General features: G+C 43.0%; 1 protein-coding gene across 2 annotated transcripts in view; it reads left to right on the forward strand.

Annotated features, from left to right (window-relative positions):
- The window catches only part of LOXHD1 (lipoxygenase homology PLAT domains 1), a 149,743-nt gene that overhangs the window by 52,572 nt on the left and 84,666 nt on the right, over window positions 1-12,505 (forward strand). For both annotated transcript variants that reach the window (XM_045886333.2, XM_045886334.2), the window contains exons 9-12: window positions 3,259-3,394; window positions 3,965-4,125; window positions 5,130-5,216; window positions 5,650-5,785. In XM_045886333.2, the coding sequence (XP_045742289.1) occupies window positions 3,259-3,394; window positions 3,965-4,125; window positions 5,130-5,216; window positions 5,650-5,785 (520 nt within the window). The remainder of the gene's footprint in view (window positions 1-3,258; window positions 3,395-3,964; window positions 4,126-5,129; window positions 5,217-5,649; window positions 5,786-12,505) is intronic.

Below are 12,505 nucleotides of genomic sequence, written 5' to 3' on the forward strand. Positions count from 1 at the left end.
TTCTCCCTCTCTCTCTACCCCACCCCCCCCACTTGAGCGGGCTCTCTCTCTCTCTTATTCTTTTTCCTCAGGAATGTGTTAATATTCATGACCTTTAACCTTTCCATGGAAGTTTTAGAATTTTCTTGCTAAGTTCCCTGAAGAACTGTGTTGAACAGCATTCAATTGGATCTATAGATCCATGTGGAGGAATTGACATCTTTATTAGATACTTTTTGTATCTATGAACATTTTTTACCTCTTAAAATTTAGGTCTCCTTTAATGTTTTTCTTTTTTTTTAAAGATTTTATTTCTTCATTTGAGAGAGAGACACAGTGAGAGAGGGAACACAAGCAAGGGGAGTGGGAGAGGGAGAAGCAGGCTTCCCACTGAGCAGGGAGCCCGATGCGGGGCTCGATCCCAGGACCCCGGGATCATGACCCGAGCCGAAGGCAGATGCTTAACAACTGAGCCACCCAGGCGCCCCTCCTTTAATGTTTTTCAATATAGTTTTATATTTTTCTTGATAAAGGTCTTACATGTCTTTGTTAGATATATTAATAGAGCCCTTACAATTTTTGTTGCTATTATAAATGATACCTGTTTAAACTTATATTTTGAACTACTTGTTGCTGATGTAGAAATAGAAGTACTTTTGTACATTGAGTTTAGAAACAGCCATCTTACTAAACTCTAATTCTGATAATTTGTCTATAGATTTTGGGGGAATTTTCTTTATGGAAAGTCATATTGTCTGTGAATGATGACAGTTTGGTTTCTTTCTTTCCAAAGCTTATATTTAATTAATTAATTTTTTAAAAGATTTTATTTATTTTGACAGAGAGAGATACAGCAAGAGAGGGAACACAAGCAGGGGGAGTGGAGAGGGAGAAGCAGGCTTCCCGCTGAGCAAGGAGCCCAATGCGGGGCTCGATCCCTGGACCCTGGGATCATGACCTGAGCCGAAGGCAGACGCTTAATGACTGAGCCACCCAGGCGCCCCTTAATTTATTTTTTATTTGACCACATGAGCAGTACAATGCTGAACAGAGGGTTAATAGTAGACATCTTTGTTTTGTTGTTGATTTTAAAGGAACTATTTCTAATGTTCTATTTAGTTAATTATGATTGTTGGGGGGTTTTGGTAGACAGATTAGATTAAGGAAATCCTCTTCTATTTTGTATTGTTCAAAGTTTTTATTATGAATTGTTGAATATTATCTAATGTTTTTCTGCACTTAGTACAATAGTCATAAGGCTTTTCTCTTTTATTAATTTGGTGAATTATATGACTGCATTTTCTTTTTTTTTTTTTCTTAAGATTTTATTTATCGAGAGAGAGAGTGCAGAGAGAGAGAGCAAGCAGGAGCAGCGGGGAGGGGCAGAGGGAGAGGGAGAAGCAGGTTCCCCACCGAGCAGGGAGCCTGATATGGGGCTCAATCCCAGGACCCTGGGATCAGATCCCAAGCTGAAGGCAGACGCTTAACTGACTGGGCCACCTAGGCACCCCTATATGACTGCATTTTCTAATGGCAAACCGACTGAATTTCTTCAAGAAAAACTTGGTCATAATGGATTTTAATTTTATGTGTTTCTGGAATTGGTTTGCTAAGATTTTATATAAAATTTTTGTGTATATGTCCATGAGGGGCATGGCCCTTAATTTTCCTTTCTCATCTAGTCCTTGACACGTTTGATCCTGGTATGAAATGAGAATTATTCTCTTTCCTAAAACAGGGTGTATAAAATTGCAATGATCTATTCCGCAAATGTTTGGTTCCAGTCTCTTGCAAATTTATTTGGGATTTTGTGTGTGTGAAATTAATGATTTTAACAAATTGTTGTTTCTGTTTTGCTGGTTATAGAATTATTCAGGCATTCTATTTCTTCTTGAATCTGATTTTTTAAAGATTTATTTACTTATTTTTATTATGTTCATTTAGCCAACATATAATATTTATTTTAGAGAGAGAGTGTGTGTGTGTGTGTGTGTGCACAAGTGGAGGGGGTGTATGGGTGGGGCCACTTCTGAATACATGGTCGCATAGAATTTCAGCATAAAAGATGGAGCGTAATAATGGATCTCAGTGGACCTCAGCCATAATAGGAATCCTGAAATTCTTGCTGATGGGTATAAAAGGCCCTGCACTGATAATTAGAAGTCAGGAGCATTTATGCTTCTGGTATTGCCACCAACTGACTGCAAACTTGGGCACTTCATTCCCTTTTCTGGACCTCTGCTTTCCCATATGATGAATGCATGTTAGCGTAGACTATATTAATTGCTAATACATTTGTGTCACAGGACCAAAGTGTTTGATGAGGCTGCCACCTGAGGCTCTGAGCCCTCATTTATCTTGAGGGAAGAGAGTTTCTCTGGGAGGCTGAGGGGGTACAGCTCACCTGTACCTCCCTCGATCTTTTATCTCCCTTACCCTTTGTGCTTATAAGTTAAGGTTTCATACAGCTACCACGGTCAGATAGTAAGTATTAGTTGAATTCTCAGAGATATCTAAGGGTCATAATTCAATCCAAGGAAATTATAGTCAGTGGCAGCAACCATGAAAAACTGACAACAAACAAACAGAGTAAGACAGTGGCTAGTCAAAATGCTTGATCAGTGGTAGGATGAAATTAGTTTTCAAGTTAAAAAGAAGGTAAAGCTGAGAATCTAGCAGTGTGAATAGTCAATTCTTGGCTGATAGAAAATTTTGTAGTGTCACAAGAACATTCCTTTGGACATACCTAATGTGAGTGACCTAGGCTGGACACACTTCTGAGTTCTAAACCTGTGAGTTCAGAATGTGAGTAAAGTAGAGAAAGTATGGGAAAGAAGGTTGAATGAGGCTCAAGCCCAGAAGAGGGTAGTTTGTTTTTGTATTATATTCCAGATATTCATTGCCTTTTATGTGACTGACCTTTTTCCTACAAGACAAATATAGGGAATTAATTTAGTATTCTAGTTCATTTGGTTTGGACTGAGATTTTATGTGCATAAAGAAATATGGTGTTCAAAGAAGGTGTTGTGTGTAGGAGGAAGAATTTGAGATTTGGGCTGGTAAATTGGAAGATGGATAATACCCACTCGGGAAGACTCCTTGGGGGAGATATTTCTTGATCTAAGATTTAATGAGAGTGGCAACAGGAAGAAAAGTGCCATTCCTTGAGAATCCTCATGTAGACCACCCTTAACATGAAGAGGATGTCAGACATTGTAAGGAGGTCCCAACCAGGGGACCTGCTGCAGGAGACTCATGATCTGCCTCCCCCACCCCCAGGTGGTGATTCTGTGCCCCTTCACGGGCATCCAACAGACCTTCCCTTGCAGCAACTGGCTGGATGAGAAGAAGGCAGATGGGCTGATTGAGAGGCAGCTCTACGAGATGGTGTCTCTCAGGAAGAAGAGGCTGAAAAGTAGGTGAAGAGGGCCCAGAGGTTGGTGGCCTCCCAGACAGGGCCAGCAGATGCCAGGATGTCAGACCCCTGGGCAAGAGCTCCGCTGTGTAGGGGTCCACTTTTGCTTCTCATTTCTCCTCCAGAGAGGAAGAGAATGGGCCCCGCAGGAAGCTCATTTCTCCAAGGTACAGGCCCCATAGAGTTACATACCCAGCACCATGGCTAGCACCCCCGTGACCCCAATTTGAATAAGCTGCTGTGATGGGCTAGATGTTAAACTGAATGATTCAACACAGTGCACTTTGAATATACATAGGGTGCAGGGAGTCACCTCTTTTTCCTATTTAAAACATACTAATAGGCTTTTGTCATTAAAAGGATCATTGCGGTACCCTCTTTCAAATAGCAAGGAATCCTTGGGTCCCTAATATTGGCACCTGTTATAGTGGGTTTCTGAGAGTGGGCCACACCTGTGCATGATCTGCACTTCAGTCCTAAACACCTTTGATTTGCTTCTCTTCCCCACTGGTAACATGAAAATACTTTATTCCTGAAGTCTTTATGGGACAGCTTGACCTGTCTCTGCAGAATTCCCTTGGTCCCTGTGGGTCTGGACAACCGACTTGAAGAAAGCTGGTACCAACTCTCCCATCTTCATCCAGATTTATGGACAGAAGGGGCGGACAGACGAGATTCTCCTGAATCCCAACAACAAGTGGTTCAAACCAGGCGTGATCGAGAAATTTAGGGTAGGAGGGAAGTATAATGTGGTGGGAGGGAGGAGGAAAGAGGAAGGGATATAAAAGGTATTTGTCATGAGGATGGTTTTCTAAGCTAGATTTTGAATCAAGTTTGAAGACAAAAGGGTGCTACCAGAACTTCAGGACCCTGCAAGGGGTGTCAGAGTGACCTATTGACTGAATGGGGTCCACTTTGCATCTGGCCCTTCACCTGAATCAGACACTCCAGAACCAAGCCTGGGGAAAAGAAGCAGGTATAGCATGTTCTTGAAGAGCCTTGAAACTTGGGGAATCATTGTAGAACAGAGACTCTGAACACATTAACGTCAAACCATCTGATCTGGACTGAATTAGAGAGTGAGGAGCAAATTGAAGGGAAAGTATAAATGGTAGAATATTTTAAAAGAAACTTAGCTTTAAATTTCTGATGCGTATATAACTAGAGCAAGGCTTGTTTTGCCAACAGAAGTGTGCTCTGACCTTTAGGTGAGAATGATTTGTAATTTTCAGCTGTCTTCCCAGAGCACCCCACTGGTGCTTCTGTTATACACTCAGTTCATTGCTCTTCATGTATTTGTCTTCCTGGCTAGACTGCGAGCCCCTAGGGAAAGGGCATGACTGCTGTATTGATCTTTTAGTCTGTTTTAGTGCCCAGCGGAGTCCTGGGGCTGTGGGCCTGTGCTAATTTGCAGGGTTGCCATATAGGTTTTGTTACTGGGAGTTTATTGCTTGGAAGCTTTTCTTTATTCAGGATCCTACTGTGGGTCAGTTATTTTTGTTCGGTTTCGCCAGGCCAGACTGAACCCGGGCCCTACATGGCTGTCTTGCCCTCACGTGCCCCTGGTTGCAAGGGCGTGAAAGGACACAGTCTATGAGGGTGGCTTGAAACAAAGCCATCCTCACTGCTGAAGACACGGCCCAGAGCGAGTGCCCTCCTGGCAAGGGGTCAGCTGTGAGGTTAAACACATTTCACTTGATTATGTATACCCAAACCTTGTCAATTCTCCCCATAGATTGAGCTCCCGGATCTTGGCAGGTTTTACAAGATTCGGGTGTGGCATGACAGAAGGAGCCCTGGTTCCGGATGGCATTTAGAAAGGGTGAGGTGTGCCATCCCGGGGCTTGGGAGGTGCTGGGAGAGGAACAGGAACGGTCCCTTTCTAATGACCCTGTCACCTAAGTTTGCCTTTATTTCTCTTGGGAGTGGGGGTGGGTAAGCGTGGGTCTCAGAGTGAGACCCGAATTTGGACATAGGACACAGGGATGTCCTGATGGGGACAGGACCTCCAAAGTCGACTGAGAAAATGCTTAGGTGTTAGGAGACTTGCATTCTTCCCTAGTCAACTGGTTGCTAAGCAAGCATGGGTCTCCGGGGAGCAAGAGGGATAGATGTTAATCTGGAACTCCACCTTCCACAAGAGTCATCTCTATGGGATGGCCTTGGCCTCCCTTTGTTGAGATAGCAGAATGGCGACCCCAGGGTGTGGTCTGTCTCGGGTACAACTTCTTGCTCACCCCAGGACTTCATTCCAGATGACCCTGGTAAACACTCTGACCAAGGACAAGTACAACTTCAACTGCAATCGTTGGCTGGATGCCAACGAGGATGACAATGAGATTGTGAGAGAAATGACCGCCGAGGGCCCGACAGTGCGGAGGATAATGGGCAGTGAGTACTGACCAGCTCTCCATTCCGGGGGAGACAGGGCTGGCTTCTCTAAGGCATGATGCTAGAGCTCTGTGGTGGTGGGTGTGGGGGAGGGAGGCGACATTTAAGGGTCTTCAGGTGGCTGAGGGGATGAGAAGAATCTGCACGGAGCAATGTTTCTCCACAGCCTTCCTGACATTAAAGAAACATTCTCTTCAAATTATGCATGAGATGCTCCCCAAAAGGAAGACTGTATCTGGAAGCCATGATTGGCTGCCCGGGATGAGTCCTCTGTTTCTGTTTAAGGCTCGTAGGAGAGGAACTAAGCTTTTAATCTGGGGTCCAGTTTCCACATTCACAGGGGTAAAGGGAGATCATTTTGCCTCTAGATGATGGTAGCAGAACAGACAGAGACGCAGCACGTGTCCTGTCCTTTTCCCTTGGCAGACATCACTAAGTGATGGAGCATTCTCTCCCACTGAGTTGGAAATGAATTTCAAAGCTCCCAATACAGCACTCCAAGCAGACATTAGTAATTGATCAGAATTGGCACTTAAGATAATTAACCTATTTGCTATCACTGTGGCAGTCCTTAATTTTTAAATCATAGAGCAATACTGCAAAATTACAAAGAGTTAAGAATATATCGAAAACAATGTCACTCATAGTTCCCGGTAGCTCTTCTAAATATTTGGATAGTGTCACTTCTCAGACATTCGTACATCCAGTAGAAGCTCTGTATATATTTGTTGAAATGATTTAAATAGAAGTAAATACTCAAAAACATAGAAACCCCACATGGCAAATATCTATTAAGGGATCACCCTGTCTATTAGTCTAATTAGGCAATGCTGGTGTTTAGCACGATCTGTCATCTACTTTATGCTGCTTCTTCATTTGTAATTAAAAATGTGACCATAGAATATTTGGGTTCAAAGGCCTTTAAAATAGCCTAATGCAATTCAGGAAAATGGGGAGTTCTTATCCTGATTGCACAGTTGGAGACAGAGTCAGACCTAGAACAAGGTCTCCCGCCTCCTGGGTCAAGGGCTATCCTCTGTCTTTTCACATTCAGTACTATTTTCTGAGACAACAAGGCAGCCATCTCCCCGGGAACATGGTAGATAACAGGATTCTGCCCCAAACTGGGACTTGATATAATAATGTAGCCCATTGAGGTAGAAACACACCTGCTCTTGTCAGATCTGTCCCCTTTGTGTGCCGGAATGGAGCTTGCACATGTGAACCAGTGGGGAGGGGGTCTTGGGACCTAAGGGCTTCCTCGATCTTTCTAACCAGTTCTCATGACTTTAGCTCCTCACTTCCTGTTTCTGAAGTTACCTGGTGCTTTCATTCCTGGCCCTTTTTGTTGGTTGCCTCTCAGATTTCACAGGGGATAGTTCTGATCAGTTCTGGTGAGTCAGGGATCCTCAAACTTCCATGTGTGTTACCACCCAGAGAACTTGTTGCCACAGAGTGTGCAGCCCCACCCACGGGGCTTCTGACTCGGGAAGTCCGGGGTGAGACCCAGGAATTTGTCTCACAGATTTCTAGGTGATGCTGCTGGTGAGGAACCACTGCACTAAGGTATTAATCACTTTTCCAGGGGCTGTCAAGCGCCCCAAATCTTGTTGCTGTTATCTCTACTTGTCCTTTTTTTGTTTGGTTAAGTCCTGAAAATACCTGTTATATATTGTCATTTTAGTGAGGTTTTTCCAGAAAGAAATCTACTGTTTTTACTTAGAATACCCAAGATGTTCTTTACCTCCACGTCCTCTTTACCTGACTGAAGCCTGGCTACCTCATCCCTCCAAACCTATTTTCCCTCCTCAGAGACTGTGGGGCCAGGGGGAGGGGGTTTGCCCGACTTCCTCTGCACTCTCAGACGTGGGGCTCCCACCATCTCATGGTGTCGCCTCTGCCCCAGATCAATCCCATCTTCTGGTGTCCTCTGGTTACTTTTTTCTTTCACTGAAGGTGGTGTAACATGTCTCTCGGTCATTCTCCAGACCCCCAACTCCTGCCATTGTTCTAGGGCAGTATATTAGTCTGCTTGGGCTCCCATAACAAAATACCACAGACCAGGGGCTTAAACAGCAGAAATTAGTTTTCTCACAATTCTAGAGTCTAGAAGCCCAAGATGGGTCAGCAGGGTTGGGTTCTTTTAAGGCTCTGTCCTTGGCTTGTAGATGGCCGCCTTCTTGCTGTGTCCTCACATGGTCTTCCTTCTGTGTGTGCTCTTGTCTGTGTCCTCATCCTTTCTTATGTCATATTGGATTAGGGCTCACCCATAGGATCTCATTTTAGCTTAATCACCTCTTTAAAAGCCCTACGTCCATATTGTCACATTCTGAGATACTGTGGGTTAGGACTTTTTTTTTTTAAGATTTTATTTATTTATTTGACAGGGAGATTGAGAGCACAAGTAGGCAGAGCAGCAGGCAGAGGGAGAGGGAGAAGCAGGCTCCCCACTGAGCAGGGAGCCCGATGCGGGGCTCGATCCCAGGACCCTGGGATCATGACCTGAGCAGAAGGCAGCTGCTTGACCGACTGAGCCACCCAGGCACCTGGGTTAGGACTTAAACTGAATGGGGGGGTGGGGGGAACACAATTTGGCCTCACCCCAGAGATGTTGATTAGATTCTTTGAGGGCTATACCTGAAAATCTGCATTTTTATCAAGCATACCAAGTAATTTTTTGCACATCAAAACTTAGGAGCCTCTGTCCTGCTCCTTTCAATGTTCATGTGGAAAATCCCCTCACCCATATCCTGGTCCTCATCCACTTTGATGATCGCTGCCTCCCACCCACTTACTCCCCACCCCAGTACCTCCCTCGGGATCATCCCATGAAACTCCTCTGAGCAACATGCCCCACCTCTGACTCAGGCTCCTACCTCCCAACCCTCTCATGACCTTGGTGACACTCCACCCCATCCTGGAACTCCTTCTAGCTCCTTCTTCCCAACATTTCTCCTGGCCTATCTCATGGATGTATGGAGGATGGATTTAGGGGCAAACCTATAAGAAGTCATCAAGCGGGGAGAAGAAGAGATACTGGAAGCGGGCAAGAATTGGCTAGACTAGAGAGAGGATAAATTCAAGAGCCATTTTGAAGTTGGCTCTGGCAGGTGAAAGAATGCCGTGGAGACACAGTGGCAAGATGAACTTTCTGCCCAGGACATTGGGAGAACCTGCAGATGAAATGCCATTTGAGCTAGGTCTTGTCTGAGTAGGGATTTGACAGACAAGGAGAGATGGTTGTAGAAGGGGTAGGGAGGAAGAGCATGTCTATAGGTTACATGTGTAAACGTGTGTGTAACATTTTACAGTGTACAAGATGTGGGCCTATCATAGCTGTTGGTTTTTGTCTTCTGTAATACTATTAAAGAACCATTTTAATGGGGGAAAAAGTCTCTAGTGAACAGGATTGGATCGAAGGGCTGTCTGTCGTGGCTCTAACAGCAGTTTGATGTCTTCTGGGGGGTCCTTGGCAGTACTTTCAAGCCCATGTCAACTTGGATTCTATCTCCCAGATGCTTTATCTGGCCCACATAAATTTCTGTTGTGCTTGGAACCGCCCCCCCCCCCCATGTCCTCATTCACCTCTACAGGAACTTGGATCTCCTTTTGTAGTCTGGATGCTTCTTTGTAACAGTAAATAGAGCTGATGGCAAGTCCCACTTCCCCAGTTGGTACCAGGGTATAGTGAATAATGTGCAGGGCTATCTGGCAGTCGCTTAAGTGGAAAGTCTTGGACTCACATAAAATAAGAACCAATTTAAAACCATTCTTGGGGCACCTGGGTGGCTCAGTTGGTGAAGCATCTGACTCTGTTTCTGCTCAAGTCATGATCTTGGGGTCCTGGAATCGAGCCCCATGTCAGACTCTGTGCTCAGCACAGAGTGTGCTTATCTCTCTCCCTCCCCCTCTGCTCTTCTACCCCCACCCCCTGCACATGCATGCACCCTTTCTCTCTTTCTCAAATAAATAGATAAAAATAAATTTTAAAAAAACCAGTTCTCTAACTTTGAATTATGTTGCTCTGGGTTTACTTAAAAAACAAGGGCCAGTCAAAGAAGCAATTAATGCCATGTGTGACATCAAGAGGCTTTGAGGAGTGACCTCACTGACTAACACGGACCGGGGACACAGACTAGATACACACCGCTTGCGATACATGTCTACCCTGCCCTTCCTCAGGAGTTTTGTGGGATGGTAGAAGCACTGTGATCTGCATTCTCCCCTGCGTGTGCAGCAGATGTGATTACACACCACTGACGAATGGGCAAAGACCACTGGACTCAATTGCTGGAAAGGGGAGCTTCTTGTTAATCAGGCTGAGCTGTAATTTTTAAATTAAAGTACAAGAGGCTCTGGTACTTACCCATCTGTTTGAAGTCTTTCGCTGCTGATGGCTAACAATACAATTATTTTGAATTGTCCGCACACTTGCTGCCAGGAAGGAGCTTGGGGCCTCAATGGTTGGTGGGCTGGGAGGAGCCCCTGGAGAAGATCAGGAGTCCTGAGAACTTCCAGCCAAATGAACCTTAACGCTCCTGAGCAAACAGGACTGGAATTTCCAGGCAAAGGGATTGCTACATTCCCTCATCAGTTTGCTTCTGGGAATTGCCTGATAGTTACAGCTGAAAGAGCAGAACTGTCCTTTGTCAGGATTAAGAATAAGCGAAGCTGGTGTTCCTCCTTCCCTTCTATGCTTCCCCATTTCTGTTCTCACACCAGTTAATGCTGTTCATCCCTCTTACTGCCACCAGTTCTATCAGTGGGAGCTAAACACAAAAGCATCAACTTCATTTATGCAGAGACTGAAGGCTAAAGGCAGAAGACACTTAGCATTTGCCTTTTAGCAGTGGTAAGTCTTCCAATCAGTAAACGTGGGATGCTTTTCCAGTTATTTAAGTAATCTTTAATTTTTTTCAACAATATTTTGTAGTTTTCAGAGCATAAGTTTCTCACTTGTTTTGTTAAATTTATTCATATTTTATTCTTTTTATGCTTTTTTGAATGGAGAAGTTTTATTAATTTCATTTTCAGAATGTTTATTGCAAAAGAATAGAAGTACAATGATTCAGGTATATTGATCTTATACTCTACAACTTTGCTGAACTCATTTATTAGTTCAAATAGTTTTGAATGGAATCCTAATGATTTTCTGTGTATAGGATCATGTCATCCATGCACAGAGATAGTTTTACTTCTTCCTTTCCAATCTGGATGCCTAACTGCCTTGGCTAAAACCTCCAGTACCATGTTGAAAACAAATGGTGAGAGCAGATACCCTTGTCTTGTTTCTGATCTTAAGGAAAGCATCCAGTCTGTCACCATTAATTATTTGTTGGCTGTGGGTATTTCATAGATGACTTTATGGGTTGATGAAGTTCCCTTTTATTCCTAGTTTGTTGATGGTTTTCTTATCATGAAAGAGTGTTAGATTTTGTCATATGTGTTTTCTGAACCTATTGAAATAATCATATTTATTTTTATTCTATTGATATGATACATTACATTAATTGATTTTCAAAACTTATATCCTTGGGATAAATTCTACTTTGTCAAGGTGTATAATTCTTTATGTTGCTGGATTTGATTTACTAGTATTTTGTTGGGGATTTTTGCATCCATATTCATAAAAGAGATAGGTATGTAATTTTCTTTTCTTGTGATATCTGTGTCTGGTTTGGTATCAGAGTAATCCTGACCTCATAAAATGAGTTGGAAATATTCCCCCCTATGCTTTGGAAGAATTTGAGAAGAATTGGTATGTATTCTTCTTTGAATGCTTGATAGAATTCAGTGGTGAAGACATTGAGGACTGGGCTTTCCTTTGTGAGTAATTTTTTTTTATTATTATTACTGATTTAATCTTTACACTTGTTATAAGTCTATTCAGTTATAGCCAGTTCTGGTGGCCATTCTTTTACTTTCAACCTATTTATGTCTTTGAATCTACAGTGTATCTCTGTATATGGCAGATAGTTAGATTCATTATCAATTTTGCCAATCTCTGTGTAATAGTGTGACTTTTTTTTGGTGTTTGACTGCTAACAGCTTTCAAGCTACACTACCCCTCCCACTTTCTGCCTGACATCTGGGCAATTTGATAAGACTGGATGCTTCCTCTCTTAGCACTGGTGGAAAGTTCAAGCCATGCAAGTCCTGACCCCCCACAAGGGAACTCTTATGTCCTAATCACCATAAAATCCCAAGCTAGTCACTCCTCCCTGCTTCCTCAAGCCATATTTGTACCTTCTTGGAAACCTACCATACTCTCCCAAGAACTCCTCATTATGTGAATGATACATCTTATATTCACTCTTGGTACCTGTATGGCATCATCAGCCTTGATATCTGAGCAAATATGGGGTGAAAGGACCACCCTGTCTCTGCAGGATGACCACACACTCTGCGTTTTGATTGAAATATTTAGCTCATTTATAGTTAATGTAATTACTGATATGGCAGGATTTATGCCTGCCATTTTGCTATTTGTTTTTTATGTCTCATATCTTTTTTTCTGTCCCTCTATTTTTATATTACCACTTTCCTTTGTGTTAAATATTTTCTAGAATACCATTTTTCTTGTTTCTTTTAATATGTATTTTTTGTTAGTTTTTAATGGTTGACCAGAGAATTACAATTAATATCTTAACTTATAACAATCTAGTTCAGATTAATATCAACTTAATTTCAATAATATACAAAAACTTTGTTCCAATATAG

This window comes from Mirounga angustirostris, unplaced genomic scaffold, assembly GCF_029215605.1.
Source record: "Mirounga angustirostris isolate CCGP_5_RB_7025 unplaced genomic scaffold, mMirAng1.0.hap1 SCAF_14, whole genome shotgun sequence".
Classification (NCBI taxonomy): domain Eukaryota; kingdom Metazoa; phylum Chordata; class Mammalia; order Carnivora; family Phocidae; genus Mirounga; species Mirounga angustirostris.